Source organism: Trichosurus vulpecula, chromosome 7 (genome assembly GCF_011100635.1).
Source record: "Trichosurus vulpecula isolate mTriVul1 chromosome 7, mTriVul1.pri, whole genome shotgun sequence".
In the NCBI taxonomy this organism is placed as follows: domain Eukaryota; kingdom Metazoa; phylum Chordata; class Mammalia; order Diprotodontia; family Phalangeridae; genus Trichosurus; species Trichosurus vulpecula.
The window spans coordinates 241686724-241698866 of NC_050579.1; the positions used below are offsets into that span (position 1 = coordinate 241686724).

At 47.9% G+C, this 12143-nt stretch overlaps 1 protein-coding gene across 1 annotated transcript in view; it reads right to left on the minus strand.

The window, feature by feature from the left end:
• The window catches only part of TTBK1 (tau tubulin kinase 1), a 65926-nt gene that overhangs the window by 33553 nt on the left and 20230 nt on the right, over nt 1–12143 (minus strand). The window contains exons 7-13 of the mRNA XM_036769371.1: nt 11395–11460; nt 10842–10934; nt 10457–10582; nt 9752–9906; nt 5963–6194; nt 5338–5516; nt 1415–1964 (exon numbers count right to left, since the gene is read on the minus strand). Coding sequence (XP_036625266.1) covers nt 1415–1964; nt 5338–5516; nt 5963–6194; nt 9752–9906; nt 10457–10582; nt 10842–10934; nt 11395–11460 — 1401 coding nt within the window. The remainder of the gene's footprint in view (nt 1–1414; nt 1965–5337; nt 5517–5962; nt 6195–9751; nt 9907–10456; nt 10583–10841; nt 10935–11394; nt 11461–12143) is intronic.

Consider the following 12143-nt stretch of genomic DNA (forward strand, 5'->3'; position numbering starts at 1 on the left):
CTCTCTTTTCTTTCTTCCTTTCCTTCCTTCTCTCCTTCCTTTTCCTCCTTTCTTTCCTATCTCTGTAACATGCCTTAACTCTTCTGGGACACCTGCTCCCTAGGTGAGACCCCCTATTGCCTAAGAGTGGGACAAGGTGAGACCAACGCAGCGCACCATAGACCAGGATTGTAACCTCACAGGACTCTTTGTCCCGAAGAGTCTGGGAGTAGATCACCAACGCATACAGTCTGGCTCCCTGCCTGGCAGTTCCTGACATTCCCCTGGCACCTCCTAAGGAGCCCATCATCTCTTGAATAGATGTCTCTCTTTTGTCCAGCCCTTTGCACTAGAACCTTCCTTGCCTGAGAGTCACAGAAGAGGAACTGGACACACAGCTTGACACAATGGCACCCCACAGGTCACAGTGGGTGGGAAGATCCTGAGGAGAGCAGCTGATCATGTGGGCACCAGAGAAGAAAGGAGCTCAGCTTGCTGGCTGCATGCCTGGTCACCCTGACACCTGTGCACCCTCAGAGCATAATAATAAATATCACTCCCTCCTATCCATAGGAGAAATTCCAAGCTCTTTGGCCTGGCATTAAAGGCCCTCCATAATCTGGCCCCTACCTACCTATCTCCCTTTGTTAGCTTCTGCTCCAAGCCATACTGTCTGTCCCCTCCTTCCTCCCCAAAGAAAAACCTCTGTATATTCCTGTTTCCATACTAGTTCACTCCTCTTCTCCTGTACAGATCCACCCATCCTTCAAAGCCCAGCTCTCTGTTCCTACTGTTGTCCCTACCCTGTAGTGATTCACATACCCCTTATTCTGAACCCTTAAAGCACTTACTGCCTGTATCACTCATTGGGTATGTTATCCCTTTGAAAAAGATAAATAACAGAAAACAGTATGTGATCAGAATCTGCCCTCTCCCTTCAATCTAGACTGTAAGTGCCTTGAGGGCAGGCACTATGCTACGTCTCAACATTTCTCTGTATCCTCATAACACTGAACACCCTTCAATAACTCATGTATTTGCTGAATGTATATCTCACCTTTCATCTTTTCAAAGCACGTCCACATTGACTACTCCCAGTTTGGTGTCAAACAACCCAAGAAAGGGTAGGGCAGGCAAGATGATTTCAGTTTTACAAATGAGAGAGGGGTAGTGTTTGACCCCAAGTCTCACAGCCAGTTAGTGGCAGAGCTGGGATTAGAACCCAGGTGTGCCGAGCTTTATTCACCATTGCTATGCTGCCACCCGGCTATTAGGCACCAAAGTGGGGGGGGGGGGGCAAGCCAACAGGCTAAGCTTAGCTGCTGCCGGGCTCCTAGACTCCCGCCCCTCAATCTGGTCCCAGCAGCGGAGACCCCTAGACCTCAAGGAAGGCTGAGGAGATGCCCGGGTCAGGGATGGGGAGCGCGGCTCTTACCTGTCTCTGCGGGCCGATGGGGTCCGACTCTCTCCTCCGCGGCCGGGGTCCAGAGTGCAGGGAGGAGTGTGAGGGGCTACCCGGGGTGGGAGGCAGGCCGGGCTCGGCCGGGCCCTGCAACTGATGCTGCTGCTGCTGCCGGAGGTCTTCCTCGGCCACAGTCTGCATGCTGCGCCCTCGCGGACGCACTGGGGCGGACTCGGCCCCAGCCCCCGGCCGCCTGCGTTCATCGCCTTCGTCGGGCAGGGGCCGTAGCTCCTCCGGTTCCTCGTCCGTCGTGCCCGACGTGCTGGGCTCGGCGCCCGGATGGAAGTCCTTGAGTTCCGTTTCCTTGTCGATGATAACCCACTCTTTGCTGTCAAAGTCCTCCTCCTCGGCCAGCGGCACCGAGCGGAAGGCGTTGCTCAGGGCCTCCTGCTCCACCGAGGCGGACACGTCCATGCGCCCGCTGGCCTGCCGGTCCGCCTGGCCCGTGTCCACCGACAACATCTGGGCAGGCTGGGACGAGCACGCCTGGCGGGAGGGGGAACCCGGAAGGTCCATCCGAGACCTGCAAAGCCACACAGCCCTTGGGGCTCAGCCTGGCCCTGCCATGTTCTGCCCGGCTATAGACCCATCTCCCACCCCAGCCCAGCTTAGCTTGCCAGTAGGGTCAGGCTCCTGGTCGGCCAATGCTTGTACCCACCTGGTGTGATTTCACGAGCCTGAGAAAGACACCCTAAGCATGACATGAAAAATGCTGCCACTCTAGTCTAGGTCTGGACTCCTCCTAACTAATCTCCTTGCCTCTACTCAGAATCACAAATTTGGGTGTGATCTGGTCCCCAGCCAGGTGACATGGATGACCAAACAAATGGTCATCCAGTCTTTGCTTGAACATCATCAACTAGGAAAAACCTCCAACCTACTCCCCCACGCCAGCCCACCAGTCTCTAGGTCCCATCTCTTATCCATCCTAGGCCAGATTAATTTTCTTCTTTTCCTCTCCTCCCCCAAACTCAAAAGCTTTTACTGACTCCCTCCCACCTACAAGATAGTTCAGCCTTAACCAGGCCTTTGAGACTTCATCATAATCTGACCCCAATCTACCTTCCCAGGCATACCTCTCATCACTATCCTGTACAATTCTTTTGCTCAGGCCAGACTAGCTTGCTCATCATAGAATAACATGTCTTGGAAAGAGGGCCAGATTTGGTGTCAGAAAATATGGGTTCAAATCCTTGTTCTGCTGTTTGCTACCTTTGTGACTTTGGGGAAGTCTGGGCCTTGGTTTCCTCTTTCTTAAAATGAAGAGGATTGGTCTAGATGATCTCTAAGCGCCCTTTCAGCTCTCAATCTCAATCTCTTTTTCAGAAATTCTAATGTCTTGTACTCTCTCCCACCTCTAGGCCTTGGTTCTAGGCTTTCTGACAGCCTGGAATATCCATTGATCAAAATGCTTCTCATAATAAGCACAGAATAATGGCAGTGATCTCTCCTTTAAAGCTCCTGTAATAGTTATTGTCCCAGCATTCTTTTGGCATTATCATATGCTGATGCTCTGTGAAATTTACACTCTTTTGGCTGAATTGCCCTTGAAACCTTTTGTTATTAAACCTTTCCTCTGTTTATGAAGCATTTCTGCAACAGAATCACAAACTCCTGGAGTCTTATACTTCTTGGTATTCCAGACTCAATGGAACCTTAAAAGTCATTTGAGCCAACTTCATTTTATAGAGGAAAAATCTGAAGCCCCGATAGGTTAAGCCACACAGACAGTGAGTGAGCAGGGGAGGGGTGGTAGGACCTGAATCAAAATCCATTGCACCGTACTGCCTCCCAATAGTGGGGCTCAATAAATAGCTATTATTTTATTGGTTAATAAGGCTTCAAATATTGTCAGTGACTTAAATTTACATGAAAATATAAATAGACATGAATATATAAATGATATTAAACCCTTACCTTAGCACATCATAAGCACTTAATAAATGCTTTTTCATTCATTCACATTCATTACCTGAAAGCAGACTTTGACAGGGGGAAGGAAAGAAATGAAGGCACTCCACCCTGGTGGAAATGAGTTACAGAATGGGAGAGGGTGGGAGTTAGAAGGAAGAGGATGCTGAAGATGAAAACTCCATGGGGTGTCTACATTTTAGGACTGGGTCTGCAGATGGCCTTGTTCCCACATGCCTTCGAAGGCAATTGAGATTGTTCTGCCTGGCTTTCAAGGCTCCTCTCCAAAGCTCCCCCAAACCTCCCCCATCTCGTCTATCGGAGCCTCCACTCAAAACGGAATTAATGTGCACACTCTCTCCCTGCCCTTTCCTGCCTTACTACTGGCCTCTGTCCAAAGCAAAGCTTGCATTGATCTCTCCTCCAATCCTTGTTCTTTTCAAACTTAGCTTAAAACCCACCTACTCCAAAATGCCCTCTCTGATTAGTCTCATGAAGCTAGAAGGGACCAGAGAGGTCTTCTAGTCTAATTCTCTCATTTTACATATAAAGACACTGAGGATCATAGAGAAGGAAATGAGGAATCCAAAGCTAATTAGCAGCAGAGCCAAGACAGAAACTCAGGTCTCCTGAAGATCAATCAAGCTCTTTCCCCCAACAGCACACTGTCTCCACTCAGCCTTATTGAACTCCAGTCAGTACCTCCTCAAAATCTATTCTCCTAATCCCCGGCTCTGTAAGGGAATTGATTTTTTTATGTGAATATGAGAGAGAAAGAGAGACACAGAGAGATAGAGACAAAGGTGGTTTAGTGAAATGTATAAGCTGAATTGTACCTCTGATTCTTCCAGCTCACTATGTGAATGATCAATTGATCTCTGTGCCTCAGTTTCCTCATCTGTGAAATGAAGGGGCTAGACTAGATGTTCTATAAGTCCCTTTCCTATCTCTAAGATTCTGCAAGAGACTGTAAACTCTTCACCTTCTGGGACCAAATTTCCTCTTTTTTTCCTGCTTCTATCACAATACAGACTCTGCACACAGGTGTTTCTCAATTATAGGGGTTGACTAATTATTTCTTTACAGCTTTTGAAAAGGAGGCAGGATACTGTTCTTGGGCTCTCCTTAGGGGATGGGATTGCAGTAGAAATTAGTAGGTATTCTGCCCTAGTAGCCTGAGCTACCCCACAGCCATGGTACCTAAGAGAGGCTCAGGTCAGCTGCCCCCCACATCTCCCCATCCCTGCCCTCTGAAGCATCTCAAATGCACCTTCTTTGGAAATGTCATGCTGAAGGACAAGTTCACAGAAGGATATACACCATTAGATTTCCCTCCCATCCCTTACCCCTAACCCAGCACTGCATCCAATCTAAGACCCTCTTTATTCCACCAACATTCTCTCAGGCTCCCACCATCTGTCTCTAGTCTACTATGGCATCAGGCCTCCCCAGACTCTGGGGCTTCAGAGACACTTCTTCTCCTCCGCTCCGGAGCCTAAGGAAGCCAAATATATTCTCTCAGCCTAGGAAGACCTCCATATTTCCTTTGTCCACTAGCCCAAAGCTTTTCCTTGGCTGTTCTTCCTTTAAGAAGCCTTTTAAAAGGAACAGAAATTTCTTAATGCCTAGTCTCGCCTCCTACCATGCTTACTAGTATTTTATCTCCAGGACTTAGCAAAATGTAAATACTTTTTCATTTCATTCATTTATTCATTAATTTGTTCATATCTAACCCATCCCATTCTAAAGTCCCAGTCTAACCACCAGACTAATCTATTCCCTGTATCTGATCCCTTCTTGTCTCCCTCAGCATCCTTCAGGATTTACATATGGTTGCCACTAAGTAAAAACCAACACCCCTTCCCTTGTATGATTTATCCCAAACCCAGATAAAGCTAAATAAGAAAAAGCTGAAGGAAAACGTGGAGGGGCCTGAGTTTTTTAATCCAGTCAACCCAGATCCCTCCCCCAGCCTCCAGACCCACCTCCTCTCATGTAGCTCAGCCCGCCCATCAGCTGTGGATAGTCGCTCAGACTCAGGGCTGTTGACCCTTCGATAGCGCAGGGAGCGAACAGGGGTGGTTGGGGAGTCTGGGGGTGCACGTACTGGGGAGCTGGGGACCCCCACTCCACGGCTCTGATCCTCCTCCACCACACACTGTGTCTGCAAGGGAGAGTGGGGGGTCTGTAGGCTACAGTGGCCAGAGCTTGATGGGAGGGGATGGGGTAGGAGGTTGGGAAGAGACTTTGTCTCCTGGAGAGGTCCCCCTTCTCAAGGAAATGGGGATCCTCCAGGAGATGGGACGGTTCTTCTCCAGTGCAAGGGAAATGGGAGGAATGTTGAGATGAAAGGATTGAGAGGCCCTCTTTCCTGGGAGATGGGAAATAGGAGGCTAGGGAGAAAGGGCCACTGGGGGAAAGGGGAGGAGGAGCTGTAGAATGGTGCATAATAGGAGGATTATGAGTTAGAGGACCGAGAGATGAGGGTAAGAGCACAGGGGGATGGGGAGACTGAGTAATGGGGAAATAGAGAGATGGGAGATAGGAAGGCAGAGGAATAGAGGAATGGGGAAATAGATCTTCCCCTGGGCTATTCCCCATGGTGGTTACTTTGCTGATGTTAATCCTGAGCTTGTTTCGGTTCACGTCAGTCTCCTCCCAGACCTCAGCTTCAGGAACCCCAGGATGGGAAGTGGGATGAGGGATGGGGCCCAGCCCCTCCAGGGGCCGCCCAGGTAGAAGAGGGGGTGCATTTTCCTGGTCACTCAGATGCTCGCCCTGCAAAACGTCCTCTGTGTTCTCCCTCAGCAGGTCCCCAGGCACAGGGGTCACATTCACCACCCTATGGTTGGAGAGAGACAGAAGAGACAGACACAAAATTGTCAGTGATCCCCCACCACAGGCCTCTCATCTCTGCCCCCAAAAGATCCCAGATCTCCTATTTTACAGCTGGGCAAACTGAGGTTAGGAGTGGAGAAATGGCCTGCTCCAAATCATATAAAAATTTAGTAATTCTGGTTATGACTAACAGGAAGAAAGCACTTGCTAGGGGTTGGGAGGGTGTAGTGGAGTGTGGAAAGGAAGGGTCTTTGGGGATGGGTAGAGGGGAATGCTTGGGGGATATTTGTGCAGAACTATGCAAGTTAGGGTCCTATCCACTACTGAGCTCTGTGGGTAGCACTCAATTACTTCTGGATGGAGCAATGAAAAGAAAAGTATGCTCAATAAAGACCCAAAGTGGGAATGAAGAACTGGGATGCTCACTGGGTCAACAGAGTGTATGTAAGAAATACAAATCTATATCTGGAGGTGCCCTGTGCCCCCTTCCTTCCTTCCTTCCTTCCTTCCTTCCTTCCTTCCTTCCTTCCTTCCTTCCTTCCTTCTTTCCTTTCTTCCTTTCTTCCTTCCTTTTTCTTTTTTCCTTCCTTCTTGCCTTCCTCTTCCTTCCCTCCCTCCTTCCCTTCCTCTTTCTTCCTTCTCCCTTCCTTTTCTTTCCTTCCTTTTCCTTCCTTCCCTCTATCCCTCCCTTTCTTCCTTCCCTCCATCCCTCCTTCCTTTTTCTCTCTCTTTCTTTCTTTTCTTCCCCTCTTTTTGACTCTATCTTCTTATCTTGTGTAGGTTGGAAGTGTACAGTCCATTCACAGGCTCAATCCCACTGCTGATGAGCATTAAAGTTTTCCCCAGTTTCTGGCCTGAGCCAGTTCACTCCTCCTTAGGCAGCCTAGTGGCCCTCAGCCCCTGGGGGTTCACCATACTGGTGCTGGACTTTGTGAGGAGACCCAATCGACTTTTGTCCTACTTCAGCTCAGAACACCTAAGCTTAAGCAATCCATCAGTTTCAGCATCCCCAGCAGCAGAGACTAAAGGCATAGGTCACCACGCCCAGTGGGAGACCCTTTTTCACTAGTTCCTAGGATCTAGAGTTGGAAAGGACTTCAGAGATTATTTAACCTAATTCCCTTATTTCTTCAGGTTTGCCCTGAATTGGCCATTGATGAAAATACATGTGACAAATTTAACAATTTCATTAAACTGCCTGATTTCCATTTGATCCCCTGCCTGTTTCTTTTAGTCTCTGGGAGGGTAGACTGGTGGGGTATAAGGGAAATCTTGGGGGATGTGCATGCAGATCTATATAAGTTCAGGGATCCCATTCACTGGGGGGATCTGTGGGCAAATCAATGACTCATTATTAACTCATCTTTTGCTCCTGTCCCACCAAAGGTCTAATTCTAAATGAAGTAAAGAAATGGCCCTTCCCTTCTGACGGTTGAGAATAATGTGTGGAAAGGTCTACATCTACAACTCAACTGTAATACTGTAAATCGAGGAATGTTTCTTTGCCAGTTGGAGATACGCTTAAATGGGAGCATAGACTAGATTGTTTCTGAGATCTCTTCTGACTTCTATGATCCACGACTTATGGTCTGCCAAGATCCCAGCTTTGAAATGTGAAAAGCCAGAAGTTACCTTTATGCACAGCTGGAGAGGAAATGTACCACAGTTGGTTCACCTAAGCAAGATGGCAGGGCCATGTGTTGGCTAAGCCAGATGCTAGCTCAGTGGGAGGGTAATTCCACCATCCTGTCATCTGCAAGTGTTGTATTCTCTTAACCTCCTCTCCCTCCATATGCTTTCCTAGAATGTTTTGGACAGCTCCTTTTTGTCCCCAAACATGTCTTACCTTGTATCATGCTTATTAGCGTACATGTCATATCCTACCCCTTTTTCTCTTTTGGATTATAAGCTCATTGAGGGCAGGGACTGTCACTTTTCATCTATATCCCCCTGTCCCTAGGAGGATTCCTTGCATAGTGCTTAATAAATATTTGCTGAATTTAATTGATCTTCCCTCAAACTAGAGGTGACTTGGTGAACAGCTTAGAGAGCTGTTCTTCAAATGCTAATAATGCCTTTTGAAACCTCAACTCTCCAGGATCAAATATAAAATCCTCTCTTTGGCTTTTAAAGCCCTTCATAACCCGGCCCCTTCCTACCTTTCTAGTACATTGCAATCCCTCCTACCTTGGCTGTGATCCAGTGACACTGGCCTCCTTCCTATTTCTCAGATAGGACACTCCATCTGACTCCAGGCCTTTTCTCTAGCTGATTGCCCCCCCCCCATGCCTGGTACCCTCTCCCTCCTCATCTCTACCTCCTGGCCTCCCAGGCTTCCTTCAGGTCCCAGAGGTAAAGTTTTTCTCAGTTCCACTTAATCTTAATCCTTCTGGGATAATCTCTAATATAGCCTGTCTATATCTTATTTATACATAGGTATTTGCATGTTGTATACCCTATCGGACTGTGAGCTCCCAGAGGGCAGGTATAATCCTTGGCCTTTGTATGTCCAAAGGGAAGAGTAATGATCTCCAAGGAGCCTGGACCAAACTAAAGGGTTTCAGTCAGCATGGTGTTTTACATTATGGAATATTAGATTCATAGACAAGAAGACAAAATCTAGCCCCTGCCACTTACTAGCTTCATGACTCTGGACAAGTCACTTTCTCTGAACCTTACTCTCCTCATACATAAAATGTGGATAATAAAAGCACCAGTCCCACAGGATGGTTGTAAGTTTTAAATGAGATAATCCATGTTATTACAAATTTGAAAGTGCTATGGAAACATGAGCTATAATTATTCAACAATAAGGAGCCATTTAGGATTATTAAGTGTCTACTATGTGTCAGACAGAATTGAAATATAGCTGAAGAGAGGAAGCAGACCCCCAAATTATAGGATTTGAGTCTATCCAAGCCTGTTTCCTGCCTAGGGTTTCAAGTGTCCCTTCAGAGACTGGTGTTAAGACATGAGCTAGAACTTCCTGAAGTGGGAGACATTAGTGTGGGTGCCTGAGTGAGAAGCGAGGGAATCCTCTCCTCTGACCCCTCACCCCCATCCCATGAGCTCATGAAAAATAGGAACAATGCCTTGCTCTAGAGGTGATAGTCTCGGGGGGCAGATTGAGAAACTGAGAAATATTTTTTTGGGACATGGACAATGCAGGAATTTATTTTTGCTTGACTATGCATACTGATTACAAAGGTTTTGTTTTTTCATCCTTTCTCAATGAGGAAGGGAGGAAGAGAGAAAAGGTGAATTTTTGTTAACTAAAAAACCCTAAATTTAAAAACAAATGTATAAATAGATGAATTAATAGATAAATAATAGAGAAATGAATAAGTAAATAGACAGAAAGAAAAATAGATTATATCAGAGAGAGAGAGAGAGAGACAGTGACAGAGACAGAGACAGAGAGGCAGGCAATCCCTTGCTGGAGTACCAGGGACTTCCTGCCCTGGCACCAGAGACTGGATGGAATCACCTCTCCAGATCAAGAGTCACTGGTGCTGGGAAAGGGGCTACAACTCTGGCCATCACTAGCTTCCCTTGACTTACCCAAACATTGCTGCTGTCTGTCGAGTGTTCTGCTGTGGTGGGGTAGACGTGCTGGTGGAAAGGAGGACATCAGTCCCTGCCTTTTCCCAGTCGAAGGCCTCATTCTCAGTGATGCCTCGTTCCTTCATGCTGTTCTCAAACACTGACATGATCAGCTGTGGGAGAAGGAAAAAGGTGTTACTTGGGAACTTGGGGAGAGGGGCCCTTCAAGTCAACAGCTTTGATAACCTGGGTGGCAAAATAGAATCAGACTGTGAGCCCCTTGGGGACAGGGCTGATACATTTCTCCAGAGTGCCCAATATAGGACCTCCATGCTCAGGGCTCCCTCATGCTCTGAGTGGTCACGGAGCAGAGAGAGTAGAGCGCTGAGTACCTAACAGAGGGCTCCAAGATGATGCCAGGCAGATGGATGGATCCCAGGATGATATAAAGTTTAGCAGTAGGTAGAGTGGAGCTCAGTGTTTTAGCAATCCTTTAGGCTGTCTGGAGGAGAGAGGCTCAGAAGCAGCATCTCAGGATGGGTTCCCCAAATGCAGAATAATGGCCAGAGGGAGGTCAGCAGGCAGAGTGAGGTCTGGGATACCCTTACACACCACCCTAACTAGCTTCCTATCCTGGATCCCTTCTTTTCTAGGGAGCCCTAGATCCTAGAGCCCTCATCCAAATGAGCATTTTGAAGGAGTGGGATGGAGACAGGCACTGACCTGGTAATCAGGCTTGGTGAAATAGTCGAGGTTAGCAATGTGATCCAGGAAGAGATGGAACTCTGACGGCATGTGTTTCAGCAGCATCCGGTGTTCATACTTCTCCTTGATCATCCCCACCTGCTCCTGGAGGTGTGTGGGAAAGGGAAAAATAGAGGCTCCTCCCAAAACAGTGAGACTGCCCTATGTCTGTCCCCAAATAGCATCAGTCTCTTCCCCGACACCTCCAATGTACGCCATTTCCCCAGAGGTCCTTCAGTCCACATGAGCTCCTCCTGTTTCCTGTTCTCCATCCATTCCCCCTCCTCCTTCCCAGGTTTTGATGCCATGGTCCTCTGCTCCCCCAGACTCATCTCAACCATGCCTTCTTCCCCAGGCTTCTCACCTTGTCCTTGATCTTGCGCCAAGGAAGCTGGCCTACAGCAAATTCCACCAGCATGTAGAAGAGAGACCACAGGTCATCATGGCGGCCCATCTCCTGAAGGGGACAGAATGGGATCCAGAGTAGCCTGAAGCTCCCCCCTCCAGCCTTCCATCCCTGAGGGACAAGAGGAACTTCTCTTCCTCCTGAGTGGCAGGAGGCTGCAGTCAGGGCTGTCTAAGGCCTAGGGGCCTGAAAGGGACAGGGGAACCCCTATGTTCCAAATGAAAACCAAATTTACTGTGTCCACTCTCTGACAATTTGTCTTGAGCTGGAGAAAGGTGGGGACAGAATGCTGGCATCACAGGGCAAGGGAGGCAAAGGAAGTCATTGCGGGGGGAGGGGGGAGGAAGGGGGAGATACTGAAAGGGCTTCATCTCTAAAAGCTGTTGATCTTAGCCCTTGTTCTGTTCTCCTCTCTAGGAACCCCCGTCTCCTTACTCAGCAGCAGTCTACACCCCTACCCTCAGCCCTCTCTGTAATCAGCCTCTACGAGCTCCAACAATCACCTACTTACCCGGTTTTTATGGGCATTGACTGAAGCATATCGAACTGTCCCCCGGAACCCAGCTACATTCCGAGGCTGCAGGGAGAGAGACTATTAGTCACCAGATCAAATGAGATAATATTTATAAAATGCTTAACACTGTGCTTGGCACTTATATTTATTATTATTATTATTATTATTATTAATTATTATCTCATCTACCTGACACCATCTATATTTTGACTGGAACATGCCAAACCCAGGCCCTCCCTACCCATCAGACACAGAGATATGCCATAACCCAACCTGTGTCTTGACATGCTAAAACCTCACCCAGGCCTCAGAGGTATTCAACCCCTGAGCCCGGAGACTCCAATCCCACAATCCTACTCATCTCAAACCCAGATGCTTTAATTCCCGAACCCAAGTACATTGTCCTTTGACCTAAAATACTCTGACACTCCATTCAACTCACCCCTCACCCCCAATCTCCTTGCTTCCTAGCCCTGGCAAGGGATGTGAGTGGGACAATTCCATTGTGAAGGAGTAGGATGCTGAGGAACCTGTCCATTGCAGAGTGAAGTGCAGATCTCGAAAGGTGGGGATACTGGTATTCACTCACTCCTTGTGTTGGAGTAGGTGTACCCCATATATATATATATAAAATATTTATATATATACATATATATGTCTGGGCTGGGATATCCCATGATTATTCTTCAGGGAGCCACTGGGGTGTGGGAGGTTTCTAATATGGAAGGGACTCCAGATTGTAGAGA